The sequence below is a fragment of the Cervus canadensis genome, chromosome 16 (genome assembly GCF_019320065.1).
Source record: "Cervus canadensis isolate Bull #8, Minnesota chromosome 16, ASM1932006v1, whole genome shotgun sequence".
Lineage (NCBI taxonomy): Eukaryota > Metazoa > Chordata > Mammalia > Artiodactyla > Cervidae > Cervus > Cervus canadensis.
In genome coordinates, this window is record NC_057401.1 from 16,066,785 (window position 1) to 16,082,800 (window position 16,016).

The window sequence follows — 16,016 nt, forward strand, 5'->3', positions numbered from 1 at the left end:
TACAGTGAAGGTTACGAGTAGATTCAAGGGATTAGATCTGGTAGACAGAGCGCCTGCAGAGCTATAGAAGGAGGTTCGTAGCAATGTACAGGAGGCGGTGACCAAAACCATCCCCAAGAAAAAGAGATGCAAGAGGTAAAATAGTTGTCTGAGGAGCTGAGGAAAGAAGATGAGCGAAAAGCAAGGGAGAAAGGGAAAGATATACCCAACTGAATGCAGAGTTCCAGAGAACAGAAGGAGAGACAAGAAGGCCTTCTTAAACGAACAACGCAAAGAAGTAGAGGAAAACAAGAGACTGGGCAAGGCTAGAGATCTCTTAATAAAACTGGAGACCTCAAGGGAACATTTTATGCAAGGGTGGGCATAATAAAGGACAGAAATGGGAAGTACCTAACAGAAGAGATTAAGGTGGCAAGAATACACAGAACTATACAAAAAAGATCTTAGTGACCCAGATGAGTACGATGGTGTGGTCACTCACCTAGAGCCAGGCATTCTGGAAGGTGAAGTCAAATGAGCCTTAGGAAGCATTACTGCAAACAAAGCTAGTAGAGATGTGGAATTCCAGCTGAGGTATTTCAAATGCTAAAAGATGTTGCTGTTAAAGTACTGCACTCAATACGTTTGCAAATTTGGAAAACTCAGCAGGGGCCACAGGACTGGAAGCAGTCAGTTTTCATTCCAATCCCAAAGAAGGGCAATGCCAAAGAATGCTTCCATAGAATTGTGCTCATTTCACATGCTAGAAAGGTTATGCTCAAAATCCTTCAAACTAGTCTTCAGCAGTATGTGAACCAAGAACTTCCAGATTTACAAGCTGGGTTTAGAAAAGGCACAGGAACCAGAGATCAAGCTGCCAACATTCACTGGATTACAGAGGATGCAAGGGAATTCCAGAAAAACATCTAGTCCTGCTTCATTGACTACCCTAAAGTCTTTGATTGTGCAGATCACAACAAACTGTGGAACTTTCTTAAAGAGACGGGAGTACCAGACCACCCTTACCTGTCTCCTGAGAAACCTGTATGCAAGTCAAGAAGCAACAGAACCAAATATGGAACAACAGACTGGTTCAAAATTGGGAAAGGAGTATTAAGAAGCAGAGATATCACTCTGCTGACCAAAACACATATAGTCAAAGCTACGGTTTTTCAGTACTTAACGTACGAATGTGAGAGTTGGACTATAAAGAAGCCTGAGTGCCAAAGAATTGGTGCTTCTGAATTGTGGTGCTGCAGAAGATCTGAGAGTCCCCTTGACTGCAAGGCTCTGTTTACTTGACTGCCACTCTGTTTACTTAACTTATATGCAGACTACATCAGGAGAAGTGCTGGGCTAGATGAATTAAGGCTGGAATTAAGAATGCCAGGAGAAATAACAACAAATTCAGATATGCAGATGATACCATTCTAGTGGCAGAAAGCAAAGAGGAACCAAAGAGCCTCTTGGCGAAGGTAAAAGAAAAGAGTGAAAAAGCTGGCTTAAAACTCAACATTCAAAAAATGAAGTTGATGGCATCTGGTCCCATCACTTCATGGAAAATAGAAGGGGTAAGTGTGGAAGCAGTGACAAATTTTATTTTCTTGGACTCCACAATCACTGCTGATGGTGACTGCAGCCATGAAATTAAAAGATGCTTGCTCTCTGGAAGGAAAGTTATGACAGGCCTAGACAACATACTAGGAAGCAGAGACATCACTCTGCCGACAAAAGCCCATATAGTCAAAGCTATAGTTTTTCAGTTGTCACGTACAGATGTGAGAGTTGGACCATAAAAAAGGTTGAGCACCAAAGAATTGATGCTTCTGAATTGTGATGCTGCAGAGCATTTGAGAGTCCCTTGGACTGCAAGGAGAGCAATCCAGTCAATCCGAAAGGAAATCAACCCTAAATATTCACTGGAAGGACTGATGCTAAAGCTCCAATATTTTGGCCACCTGATTCAAAAGGCCAACTCACTGGAAAAGACCCTGATGCTAGGAAAGACTGAAGGCAAAAGGAAAAGAGGGCAGCAGAGAGCAACATAGTTAGATAGCATCACTGACTCAATGGACAAGAATCTGAGCAAACTCTGGGAGATAGTGAAAGGGAAGCCTGCTGTGCTGCAGAACATGGGGTTGCAAAGAGTGGGACATGACTAAGTGACTGAACAAGAACAAGATACACTTAGTCCTTGTTATCAAAAAGCTTACAATTCAGCAGGGGGGAAAAAACACCCAGATATTAAGTAATTATTAATAAAAATGGCTAATATGAAGAGCTTAAGAACAGGATAATTCCCTTGAGAACATGAACTATTTCTAGGATCTTCAAATTGTCAGTATTTAGTACATTGTGCGGAGAAGGCAGTGGCACCCAACTCCAGTACTCTTGCCTGGAAAATCCCATGGATGGAGGAGCCTGGTAGGCTGCAGTCCATGGGGTCGCCAAAAGTCGGACACGACTAAGCGACTTCACTTTCACTTTTCACTTTCATGCATTGAAGAAGGTAATGGCAACCCACTCCAGTGTTCTTGCCTGGAGAATCCCAGGGATGGGGGAGCCTGGTGGGCTGCCATCTGTGGGGTCGCACAGAGTCGGACACGACTGAAGTGACTTAGCAGCAGCAGCAGCAGTACATTGTGAGGCACACAACTGGCACAGTGGCAGTAATTTAATTCACAAACAACAGGACATGAAACATGCCCCGCCACCCGCCCCCAGAAAGGAAATGAAACTGCCAACAGCAACTTATCCTTAAATCTTCATTCATCTGCCTCCACAAAAGGACCAGAGATGCACGCTACCCACAACAATGACATTTACACAAGTTAAGTATAGGAAAGAGACACCTGAATGAAAACTAAATGTGTTTTCCCTCCTAACAAAGGGAAGTCAGTGCAGTATTCCATACAGACAAAAAGATAAAACGAGTCACGATGACTTGCCTGCACTTTAACTACAAGAATAGGAAGTCAAATCATCAGGGGAAGAAAAGAGCACACAGCTTTAAAGAAAAGAGGAGCACTTAAAATGACAAACACAAATAAAAACAGAATGAGCTCTTCCTGAGCTATAGAAGAAATAGGAAGCACTTATTGCATAGGAACAATGAATTTTGCAGCAATTCACAAGTTATGGGAGGAGAAAGTCAGAACCTGAATTTCTAGATTGAAGAGTAGGGGAATCGGATGGAGGATGGGCAGAGGAGAGTCTAAGACAATTTCTAACACACAACTCAATAAATAATAAATAAATGCAAGAAAATGAAACAAAACAAACAAAATTTTCCCTTAACCAGACTCTAAACATGACTTTTCACACAACAGACACAGACCTCTGAAGGAGAGAACCAGACCCAGACCGTGAACTCAGGCTGAGTCTACCCTACACCTTCATCTGAGACATCAAAAAACTTCTAAAAAGATAACAAAGTAATTCCATACAGGGGCAAACAAGAGCCACCAAGCCATCAGAATCATTGGAAGGATTCCAGAGAAGCATGACAGCAACAGAGAAATGAACAAGAAGGAACTGCAAGTTAACACTACTTCCAAAGACTGGCTGCTACATAAAGGCAAGAGTAACAGACACTGCCATGACTGACAGGAGAATGAGCCTTCACGTAACTGTCACGGTGGCTGAGCCGAGGTCCAGGCTTGGAGGAACCTCAAGCTTGACCCCTGCCACAGCCCGCCCACAGCAGTGGAGGGAATGTCACACACTAAAGCCGTGAGCGTGGAGCTGGGAACAAGAAACGGCAGTGTCTCAGGGGCTCAACCATCAGGAAAAGGTAAGACAGACATGAAAGAATAATTCTGAAAGAGATTCTATTTCTCTGCTGAAGAGAAACAGAGTAATAACTTTATAATCTTGTATCCTTATCTCAACTGTTTCATTAAATATTTTCTATTTTTCTGACTTGATGCTAGGCATAAGAGATACGTTAATATGAGTAACATTATCCTACTCACTGGCTCTTTTACTACTTAGTACTACTATGGTACTCTTTTCATTCTATTCTGCAATAAAGTCAAGATCACTGAATTACATATTTTAATGTATTTATTCTGAAATATGCCTGTAAATACGTTTCCTAAAAGGATTTAAAAAAAAAAAAACCTTCCATTTACTCATTTCCTTTTAAGAAAAAAATTTTAAAGCTCATTTTCATGCAATATGGATACCAGACCTATCAATACAAAGCCAAAATAGACTACAAGATACTTACTAGATTACTAGATTAAGGCTGCCTTTCCTCCTGGTTTTAGAGGGTCCTAGGAATTTATGGCTCAAACACAGATTTTTTTTCTTTTTATGTTTTCTTTGGAAATTACATGTGTTGAATATAAGTGAATTCAGAATTCATTTTGTGAAAACACAGACTAACACAAAGTTTACAACAGTGCTTTGAGACACAAAAGGCGGATAAGCGGGAAAACTCTGTAATAGTGTTTTTGAGACATGAAGGATGGACAGACACGTGGGAAAACAAAATCAAAACTGTAAGATAGAAAGTTTGATAGAATTGGGAGACCCATGAAAGACACAAAAGTGAAAAGATAGGAGAATTTTAATGCACCTTGTTAAAAAATATCTCTGCCCAGATCCCAGCTGCAACTCCCAGTGTTTTCAGGACCTGCTGCAGTCATGTACATGCCAAAGTGCCTTCTTAAACTCCATCTAGAAAATTCACTATTTCTACGCTGGTAGTCAATCTGCCCATGGGAATAGCCTTTTCTTTGCTTGACAGACAATAATTCCAAAACACCCATCCCCAAACTATAAATCTTCTGGTTGTACTACAATATACATTATATACTGCCTCTCATAAGAGTGAAAGTGAAGTCGCAGAGTCGTGTCAGACTCTTTGTGACCCCATGGACTGTACCTTCCAGGCTCCTCCATCCATGGGATTTTCCAGGCAAGAATACTGGAGTGGGTTGCCATTTCCTTCTCCAGGAGATCCTCCCGATCCAGGGATTGAACCTGGGTCTCCTGCATTGTAGGCAGACACTTTACCATCTGAGCCACCAGGGAAATCCTTATAAGAGTACACTAACGCTAATTTTCAAGCAACTACTGCTTGTTTTATTGAAGACTGCATAAATAACCCAAGTAAAAATGAGTTTTTAAAATTAGTTATAATTTCCAAAATTGAAAGATATTAATGGGTCAGAAACCTTACAACTAAAGCAGCCCCGTACGTAAATCAAATATTCTGGTTAGAGAATCATCTAGAGTCCTAGGAAACAAAACTTCCTCTCATCAAAAATTTAGCCATTCTATTTCTACTGTGGTAATAACATTCTAAAATCTGAAACTTGCCATAAGCATTGCATCTACTAAGTAACATGTTCTAAGAGGAATGGAAGAAAACATGCAGAAGATACTTTTTAAATGGATTTTTCAATAAAACACTGGAGCACTGTTATCCTCATTAAAAAAGTAATAAAAATGGAACCTTACTTGATATCATGTTGATAAATAAATCCCAGGTGGAATAAAGAAGCAAGTATGAAGAAAACCAATTTTTAAAACAAGAAACAGAAACAACAAAACAGAAAAAAGAAATCAATAAATCTGATTACACTAAAATTAAAAAACTCTGTTCAACAAAAAGACAACAGAATGAGCACAGAAAGATACAGGTGGGAGAAAAGAAAGATACAGAGATTTCACTCCATTTGTAATGTTTTATTTCTTACATACGTGAAATATTACAATGGAAATATGGAAAACCAGGTAGCTCTAATTCTAGTCACTGAATTTTTCTCTGTACTTGATATAATTCTTATTTTTAAAAAGTAAAAAGTTAAAAGCATCCATTTTTTAAACATGAGTCAGGAATAAGCTCAAAAGTACAAATTTTCAAAGTAGCATTAGCATTATCTTAAACCTAATTAAAATTCCCAACATTACAAAAGAAGTTTCCAAATATTGCAGTATCATCAATGATTACCGATTATCCCTAGACCAAGTTTTAATTACAAACTACTGATAAAAAGTTGTAATACTACTTCAAATAAACCAAAAAATTTTCACTCAACTTGCATTATAATCCCCTGGATCAAACAACATTATCATGCAACTAACAGGAGTAGAGATTTTCTCTACACAGTAGTTTCCCATACTATAAAATTTTAAAGAATCCTGAGTTTGAGGTTCTTCAGCATAAGCTCCCTGTGCTCCTTGCTTGCAAGGCCCTCCAATAAACCCTCCTTGCTCATAAAAAAAAATTCTTTTTTAATCGTCCTATTTTCTCTTCTATTTGCCATGAAGTGATAGGACCAGATGCCATGATCTGAGTTTTCTGAATGTTGAGTTTTAAGCCAGCTTTTTCACTCTCCTCTTTCACTTTCATCAAGAGGTTCTTGAGTTCTTCTTCACTTTCTGCCCTAAGTGTGGTGTCATCTGCATATCTGAGATTATTGATATTTCTCCCGGCAATCTTGATTCCAGTTTGTGCTTCATCCAGCCCGGCATGTTGCATGATGTACTCTGCATATAAGTTAAATAAGCAGGGTGATAATATATAGCCTTGACATACTCCTTTCCCAATTTTGAATCAGTCTGTTGTTCCATGTCCGCTTCTAACTGTTGCTTCTTGACCTCCACACAGATTTCTCAGGAGGCAGGTCAGGTGGTCTGGTATCCCATCTCTTTAAGAACCTTCTACAGTTTGTTGTGATCCACACCGTCAAAGGTTTTGGCATAGTCAATAAAGCAGAAGTAGATGCTTTTCTGGAACTCTCTTGCTTTCTCAATGATCCAACGAATGTTGGCAATTTAATCTCTGGTTCCTCTGCCTTTTCTAAATCCAGCTTAAACATCTGGAAGTTCAGGGTTCAAGTACTGTGAAGCCTGGTTTGGAGAATTTTGAGCATTACTTTACTAGCGTGTGAGATGAGAGCAACTATGCAGTAGTTTGAACATTCTCTGGCATTGCCTTTCTTTGGGATTAGAATGAAAACTGACCTTTTCCAGTTCTGTGGCCACTGCTGAGTTTTCCAAATTTGCTGGCATATTGAATGCAGCACTTTCACAGCATCATCTTTTAGGATTTGAGATAGCTCAACTGGATTTCTGTCACCTCCATTTGCTTTGTTCATAGTGATGCTTCCTAAGGTCCACTTGACTTCCCATTCCAGGATGTCTGGCTTGCTCCTTGGAAGAAAAGCTATAACCAACCTAGACAGCATATTAAAAAGCAGATACATTACTTTGCCAACAAAGGTCCGTCTAGTCAAAGCTATGGTTTTTCCAGTAGTCGTGTATGGATGTGAGAGTTGGACTAAAAGAAAGCTGAACATGGAAGAATTGATGCTTTTGAACTGTAGTGTTGGAGAAGACTCTTGAGAGTCCCTTGGACTGCAAGAAGATCAAACCAGTCAATCCTAAAGGAAATCAGATTCATTGGAAGGACTGACGCTGAAGCTGAATACTTCAGCCACCTGATGCAAAGAACGGACGCATTGGAAAGGACCATGATGCTGGGAAAGATTGAAGGCAGGAGGAGAAGGGAACGACAGAGGATGAGATGGTTGGATGGTATCACCAACTCGATGGACATGAGTTTGCGTAAGCTCTGGGAGTTAGTCATGGACACAGAAGCCTGGCATGCTGCAGTCCATGGGGTCGCAAAGAGTCAGACACAACTGAGCAACTGAGCTGACTGACTGAACTGATACCAACTGGAGAGGCTGGTTTTCCCAGCTGCTGTACTATTTCTATTCTGCCACAGTCAGCCTTGTAATAACGTGTCTATAAGACTAGGAAACCACACAGACAACTACAATTATATATATCCCATCTATGTAACAGCAGCAATCAAGCAAGTGACCATGGACTCTGAAAGCCAAAGAAGATTCAGATCCATAAAAATCTATGTGCTTTGTGTGTGTGTATATGTGTAAATGTGTACATAGACCCACAAAGTATATGGGCTTCCCTGGTGGCTCAGATGGTAAAAAATCCGCCTGCAATGCAGGAGTCCTGGGTTTGACCCCTCAGTAGAGAAGATTCCCCTGGAGAAGGGAATGGCTACCCACTGCAGTATTCTTGCCTGGAGAATTCCATGGACAGAGGAGCCTGGCGGGACACAGTCCATGGGGTTGCAAAGCAACTGAGCAACCAGCACTTTCACTTCTTTCATATGTGTATATACATACAAATGCACTTGCATGTATGTCTGTACATGTATGTCTGAACATCTGTACACTGTTGCATCTGTATATGCTATCTTCCTACATTTCATCAGCCAGCATTTCTCACAAGTTGAAATTAGAACAGTATATCTTACATACTACTGATCTTAAAAGTACTTAAAAGAAAAAGGAGGGGAGTAAACTATACAATGTTAACTTAGTGCCTTACAAAACACTTTTTTCTTAAGAAGTTATAACAAACAAATGAGACATAGCCACCAAAAGACGGACAGCAAAGGGGCAAAAGCTGTATCTGTAACAGCATTTCCTCAAAGTGCATTCCTTGGATATTAACGTATTTGTCATCTTGGATAGTCACAACACAATCAATGTACATTTTTAACGTTCTGATTGATGCTATAGGAAAGAGGATTATTTGAATATGTAGTTCAGTGTTTTCCAAACTTAACTGGTCATGAAACCCTTTTGCCCAATGTTTGTTAATGGGATAGAATTAACGTTCTGCTTTTAAAGTGCTGACCAAAATGACTCATTTTTCTCTTCATTTCTTTCCCAAAAGACTCATTAAAGAAAGAAAAAAAAAATCCAAGAAATTTCTCTTTTCCAAAGAAAATTTACCTGAAATTTATATCTTTTCTAATACTTTCACATAAAGCATTTAATGTCTTCTCTCTCACACCACTGACAGAATAGCAAATAATATTTCCAAGAAGGAAAACAAAACTTAAATCTTATAAATGCTTTATTCTAAATAAATAGAATTTATTCTATTTATGAAAGTAAATTAATTCCAGCAAACAGTATTCTTAGAAAGAGCTTAGATAATATCAATAAACTTCTAAGAATTTAAACATGATAAAACTAGATTCCCTTGTTTAAGCATGGGATACTTAAACTATTTAATAATTATAGAATGATATTTAGAGTAAATTCTCAATTATTTATACAAGAAGTAACATTTAAGCAGAAAATCCAAAGATCAGTTCTATTTGCTTTCAGAATGCATCATGCTTCTGCAATTATGATGTTTTCTTAATTTCATATTTTCCCTAATTATGTTTTCTTTTGTCGAACATTAAAAATAGTTTATATTATCATGTACACATGTGAAAAAGAAAAATGACCCAAACCTTTGCTGGAAGATAGGGTAATCAGGTAGGTTTAAAACAATTTTTTAAGGTGGAATATTAAGAAATGATTAAATAAGATCTTATCATAATTTAGGGGGTAAAAATCATTTAATTTTACCTACAAATAATTTGAAACTCGGAAAAAGACAACCAGATTCACTTTTCAAAGACTATGCTGGAGTCAAATCTAAGTACAAGACAAAGTACACTAAGTCATGAATATATTCTCACTCAGGCATAAAATAAAGCACTGAGGGAAAACCTCTTTAAAAAAAAAAGCTCTTTGAGTAATCAACATAAAATAAAGCAACAAACCTACTGAAGTGGAACAAAGCAATGAAGAAGTCATTATCAAGTTTTCAGTAACACAAAATCAGTGTTACTTCAGCTACACATGAAGAAAAAGTCCTAAAAGAAACAAGTCCAAAGTCTAAATCAAAATTTAAAAAAAAAACTTCTCAAAACTGAGAGACAAAATAAGAATCAACAGCAAGGATAAAAGACTATGGTGTTAGCTCAAACGTAAAAATTACATATTCTATCATGAATAAGAAAAAGGATATTTAAGCTATAAGGGGATTTTTTTTTTTTTTAAAGAAAACTGCCTTCTTTTATTCATACTAAAAAAATGATAAATTATTATAGATTAGTAGACTTTGGTTAATTTTTTCTTCATTGACTAGTGATGAGAAGGACAAATGGCATCAAAAAGACTTTCTTCCCTCAAATCAAACTTCTCACCAAGGAATAACTATAGCAAAAAGATATAAACCATTTCTGAATCTGAACTTTGACATATGTGAAACTTATAAAGAACTCTTTTAAGACATTTAAGCAACATACCACTAAGTCTTGATCCTGAAGCAAGTTACATATTGCTTCATATAACATGGGTCTTAAGTCAGACTTGAATTTCACAGAAATCCACTGACCGATGAGCCAAATCACCCTGCGCCGCAATGGCTTATACCTAGATGGGAAAACCATGCAGTTAAAACATTAAGTATTTTAAGAAGCCTATTTCACTAAGCATATTTTATCATTTAAATCTAAAATGTAATAAGAAAGCAATAAGCATTTTATATAAAAACCTAAAAGCTACTTTTAAATGTACCACAGTACAAATACTAACAACAAAGTTCTGATCTAAAAAACTGAAAATTCTTAGCAGACATATTATAAATCTGATTATTTTATATTAAGTATTTACAACATAGATATGTACATAAAAGCCAAATTCACTTCTATTCCTCAAGTAACCAAAAGGAGTTCATCTTAACAGGTGTAAGTAGCTGATGTCCCAAACCCTGAGGCAGGAGAGGCTCCAAAAAGTAATAATAATAATGAAAATAAAGGAACTCCAGTACTCATTTTTCTAATTCCAATTTTGTTCATCTCACAAAGATTATTTTCAAAACACTGTGAGAAATTTCTAGACTTAAGACATTTACAGTAACATGCACATACACTTGTTTCTCTATGGCCATCTTTGCTAAAGAAAATGAAGGTTCTTTAGGCAAAAAGAAAAACCATGTGTGTCCAAGACACGAACTCTCGGTATTATATTTATTTTAGTGGCAAGATGATATTTCTGGGTGACAATACTGTAGTAAACTAATGAATATAACACATCTTTTAGAAAATTACAATCTTTTGAGATTATTAAACACATATAAAGAATTACTCATTAAAGTTCCAATAAAAAGTACATTTCCTGCTCTCAAAATGTTTAACCTATCTAAAAGAATTAAAGACCACAAAACTTTAGGATTGCAGAAACATAAGAGAGAAGAGCAGGCAGAGGGAGATGGGATTTGAATAGCGTTTCCTGGTGGCTCAGACGGTAAAGAATCTGCCTGCAATGCAGGAAACCTGGATTCGATTCCTGGGTTGGGAAGATCCGTTGGAGAAGCGAACAGCAACACACTCCAGTATGCTTGCCTGGAGAATCCCGTGGACAGAAGAGCCTGAGAGTCTACAGCATATGGGGTCACAAAGAGTCGGCACGACAGAGTGATTTGCACTCACTTCACTAAGATAAATAGTATCTGGGGCAGAAAACTGAAAAAAATGCCTTTTCAAGGGATAGGGACAATTTGAACAGTCACAGAGATAGAAGTAAACAAGACTCGTATAGAGTAGAGTAAATGAAGGAACCACTGAGTCTTCAATTTTGGGCTGAGATCCCTGGGATTACCACATTCAACACTCGAGACACAGAGAACGAAGCTCAGAAAGGTTCAGATTCTAAGATGACAAAGTTAATAGTAGGGGTCAGTTTGTTCCTCAAAGTGTGAGTCCCAAACCCGCAGGATCATTACCTGGAAGGATTACAGAATCACACAATCTGACCAGGACCTTAGAACCTGCATTTTAACCAGTTCACCAGGTGATTCATATGCACATTAAAGTTTGAGAAATACGGGTCTAGACAAGTTTTGTCCAAAAGAAATATAATGTAAGCCAAATACACAATTTTAAATTTACTAGTATCCACATTAAAGTAAAAGATACATGTGAAAATTTAACACTTTCACTTATTGCAATATATTCAAAATATTATCACTTCAATGTCATCAATATATATTTTACACTGCTTTAGTTTTTAAATTCAAATTTTAGTTAATTAAAGTCATTTCCTCACTTGCACTAAGTATGTTTCAAGTACTGAGTAACCATATATACCAGCTACTGTACTGGATAGCATGGGTCTAGACTAAATAGCCTCTAGGATTTAAGGACAATCAAACTGCAAATCTGTCTCAATACTGAAGGCTTTCTCTCCATCAAAGGCTCACAAGCAACCAGAGGGCAGACCTGAAAAACATTTTAATCACCACTGCCCTGACAGGACACAGCAAATCCCAGTGCTGAAAACATTTCATGATCGAATAAATGACTGAAAACTGAAAGGATAGCTACTTAATGGTGAAAATTACCTTTAAAGCATCTCTAGCTCAAAATTCTTGCTCTAAATATTTATAAAATGATCCATACATGAATGGTTCTCTATTCATGTATTAAGGTAGCCATGTTAACTGTTCTATGACTGTATGCTAAGCATTCTGATAAGTACCACATTTACAGAAATAAATCCCTGGAATTTCCCAATTCAAAACAAGAAAAAAGGCTCCTGAAAATTTTTAAGTGTCTCATTTTAAATGAAGAAAAATTTATACAGATTATGAAATGCCTTTTCCCCTTCCATTTTACTCTTTCATTACCTAAAATTAAAATTGGGCAGAAGTCCTACGTACTAAGTTGTCAGACTGATCTTCACTACTGAATTAGACACCTTAATACGAGCCTCAAGTGTGTCCAAACGCTTTCTGCCATGGTGCCACTGCAATTTCTTTTCCCCACAGACTTGCAATGCTCTGTGATCCTCAGACAGCCACTTTTCATGGATGTTACTTGGTTATGATCCTTTTGACACCAGCCCTTGTCTCTGCTAAGTCTTAACTGGCTTCCTTTTGTACATAATCTTCATCTAGGATTCAGAGATCCCCATCTTCCATTATCTTTGCATAAAATCCTGCAAACTATCTTATCAAATGCTTAACACATGTCACAATTCACATTTGAAGTAAAATAACATAATAACAAATGATTTTGCTTTTCAGTTATAAATTCAAGTCTTATTCCTTTCTACATTAGACACTATTAGCTAAGTAATACTATGATTTTTTTAAAATTTTAGGCAATTTTAACACCTAGTCTTCATGAGAAAATCTGTAAGGTAAGATAAGTGTATAACAAACACAAGGTTTTATACTTGCCTATTGTGAATGACTTGCAATTCTGGCAGAAGCTGGTTTTTAAACCACTGATCAAAATCAACACTGTCAAACAACTCATAAGCCGCTAATCCAACAGCATTATACACTAAGAAGAAGATTTTAAAAAAAAATTAATTTCAAATACAAGGGCAAATGCTAATTGTCCTTATGTAAGAAAATAAGTCTTAAAGACTACTTTGAAATATGTAATAAGTTAATAAGGGAAATCTACGATATGTTAATCCAGGAAATTATTTAAACAAATATTTTAGAAACATTTAAATTACATCACTCTATGTTTTTCTTAAATATTCAGTGTTTCCAAAGAGAAAGTTACATTCATTTAAAAATATTCATGTCAAATTATAAAAATAACATCTGCTTCCAAATGGATGCAAGATTTTATGCCATGGTCCCTGATAACCCTCTTTCCAGTCTCTTCTCTCACAACCCCTTAAACACTATGTTCCAATTAAATCAAATACTCCCAATTCAAAAGTTAACTGTGCTTCTCCCTCTTCCCTTCAAGCTTCTGTCCATATTGCTCCTTTTATCCAGAACCACCCTTCACCACTTACTAACTCTCACTTATCCTGTGTCCTCACAGAATACTTCTTTAGGAGACGCTCACTGGGTACACCAAAACTATTAATACCTTGTAGTTTTCCACAGCACTATCTGATTACCATCTATTTTAGCATTAATCAACTGGTACTATGTTATAATCAACTGCTTGCTCACTCTCCATCACCAGATAATTCCTAAATTTTAGATATCCTTGTAATCCAACTCTCACAGCATAACACCTGCCACAAAACAGACACACCCTACTGAAGAAATCGATGTTTCTAAATCATTTTCGTTTAACATACCGGCATCTTTGATTAATAGGGCGTTCATATCTTCCACATTAGTGGGACCTGAAAAAACAAGTATCAGCAAGGGTAAACTAAGACTAGTTTTTAAAAAATCACTTAAACTCAATTTGTTAGTTTCTCAATTCAGCTAACTATAATGTATTTTGTGGATATTAAATATATAAGAGAAAGTTTAAGTTTTGTTATCATCATCATTAGAGAAGACAGTTACAACATGTAAAGCCATACTACAGCTTTAGAAACCATTATAACATACTTGGAAAATGTTACATCAAGCAACATTCTAGAATAACATAGGTAAAACTGCTAACTACTGTATTATATCCTGATTATAAGAGAAAATTTTTAAAGAGAATAAAAAGATGAATCCCACAATAGGAAAAAAAAGAACAAGAATAGGCAATTTCATACAAAAAGTTTTTTTTCTAAATACAAAAAATAAGCCAGGTTATGACAATACATTAAAGATTTGACAACAAAATGAAAAATGTAAATGAGAAATGAAACAAAATGAAAAATGTAACGTGGAAACCAGAATAGAGAGCTGGCAGTCCCTGCACAACAATCCAGAAGGAGACGACCACAGTTAAGACACAAAGAACACAGTTTAGTTTACTCAGTAAGCATATTTCTTTAGGACAGAAAGGTTTCTAGCAAGTTTATCAAAGCACTTTTCTGCTGTTAAATATGATTTCTTAAGCATACAGCCCTAAATAAGTAAATCACTTCAGAACTGGAAAGAAAAGAACTAAACTCTGAAATCACTGTAAACCTTACCATCATAGAGCAACTTATCAGAGGGTAACCTAATTAGCTTAACCACTTTCCTAAAGTGGTTTAATAAAAATAAATGGATGGGAGAAAATGGAAATAATGTTCCAAACACAACAACAAAAAAGGTAACTTCAGCAGTATATTACCAAATTTAAGAATCTATAATGTTGCGTTAAGAAATTAGTAAATAACTACATCAGAAATCAATCTATATCAAACTACAATGAATGCTCACATTATCTTTTAAATGAACACAAAAAACTTGATGCATAGCTCATTTACTCCCTTGGTTTACAATTTAAGCAGGAGCACTCCACTAGATTTTTGAGAAAACAAAAGCCTAAAAAGTGAGCTACCCTCTGATGGTACAAACAAGATCAAGAATCTCTACAGGAGATCCTCTTACCTTTATTTCCTTACATTACCACCTACTCAACACTTGATCCCTTACAATTCGACTCCTGCCCAAACCAATCAAATAATCTGTGTAAGATTCCCTTGCCCAGCAGTGTCAGTTAATCGCCAAAAGTCAATCAATCAACAGTTACCATGTGTACCAGACACTGGGAGCAAGGTGAGAAAAAAAGATGTATTCATGGCCTCCTCCCTGAAATTTACACTATATCAGAACAGTCAGAAATGACAAATCACTTTTAATAGTTAAATAATTACTTATGTACAAAGATCAAGTGCCACCCATTTCACTTCATAATTCTCTCTTAAATCCATTACATTCTTTCCACTCCCACTGCCACCGTCATGAAGCTAACATTTATTATTTTAACTTTTTCATCCAGTACTTCTCAAAACATGCTCCAAATAGATTCTTCCCCCCCCCTCCAAGCAATATACATGACTGCCCACTATTTTAGTATGCTTACCAGAGCAAAATCTAACTATCACAATCAAGGCCTATCTCACTTGTGAGCTGCCATTCTTGTTTTCTATTTTGAAGGCTACTCTTTCAGAAAAGCACACATTCAGTCTTTTTCAAATTCATGTCTGGTATATGATCTAGGAAACACATCATAGCAGGAACTCAAAATATTTTTTTGAACACTGATTAATAGGTAAATCAAAATATCACAAAATATACCTCACCTTGAAGTGTTTGCATCATTTCTAAAAGTACAGGAGTTAGAGTCTGATTATATTCATGGAATATATCTATAAATAATACTTCAGTGCATGGCTGTTGGGAAAAAAATAAGTTTCTGATGAAAACAAGGGTATATTGCAATGATTAATTCTACATTAACGCAAAGAATACTCACTCTTAAAACTCTGAAAATGTTTCCAATTCTTGAT

General features: G+C 36.6%; 1 protein-coding gene across 2 annotated transcripts in view; it reads right to left on the reverse strand.

The window, feature by feature from the left end:
• IPO11 (importin 11) overlaps nucleotides 1–16,016 on the reverse strand; it is a 192,957-nt gene that overhangs the window by 115,084 nt on the left and 61,857 nt on the right. For both annotated transcript variants that reach the window (XM_043488541.1, XM_043488542.1), the window contains exons 13-16: nucleotides 15,810–15,900; nucleotides 13,929–13,976; nucleotides 13,057–13,162; nucleotides 10,121–10,247 (exon numbers count right to left, since the gene is read on the reverse strand). In XM_043488541.1, the coding sequence (XP_043344476.1) occupies nucleotides 10,121–10,247; nucleotides 13,057–13,162; nucleotides 13,929–13,976; nucleotides 15,810–15,900 (372 nt within the window). The remainder of the gene's footprint in view (nucleotides 1–10,120; nucleotides 10,248–13,056; nucleotides 13,163–13,928; nucleotides 13,977–15,809; nucleotides 15,901–16,016) is intronic.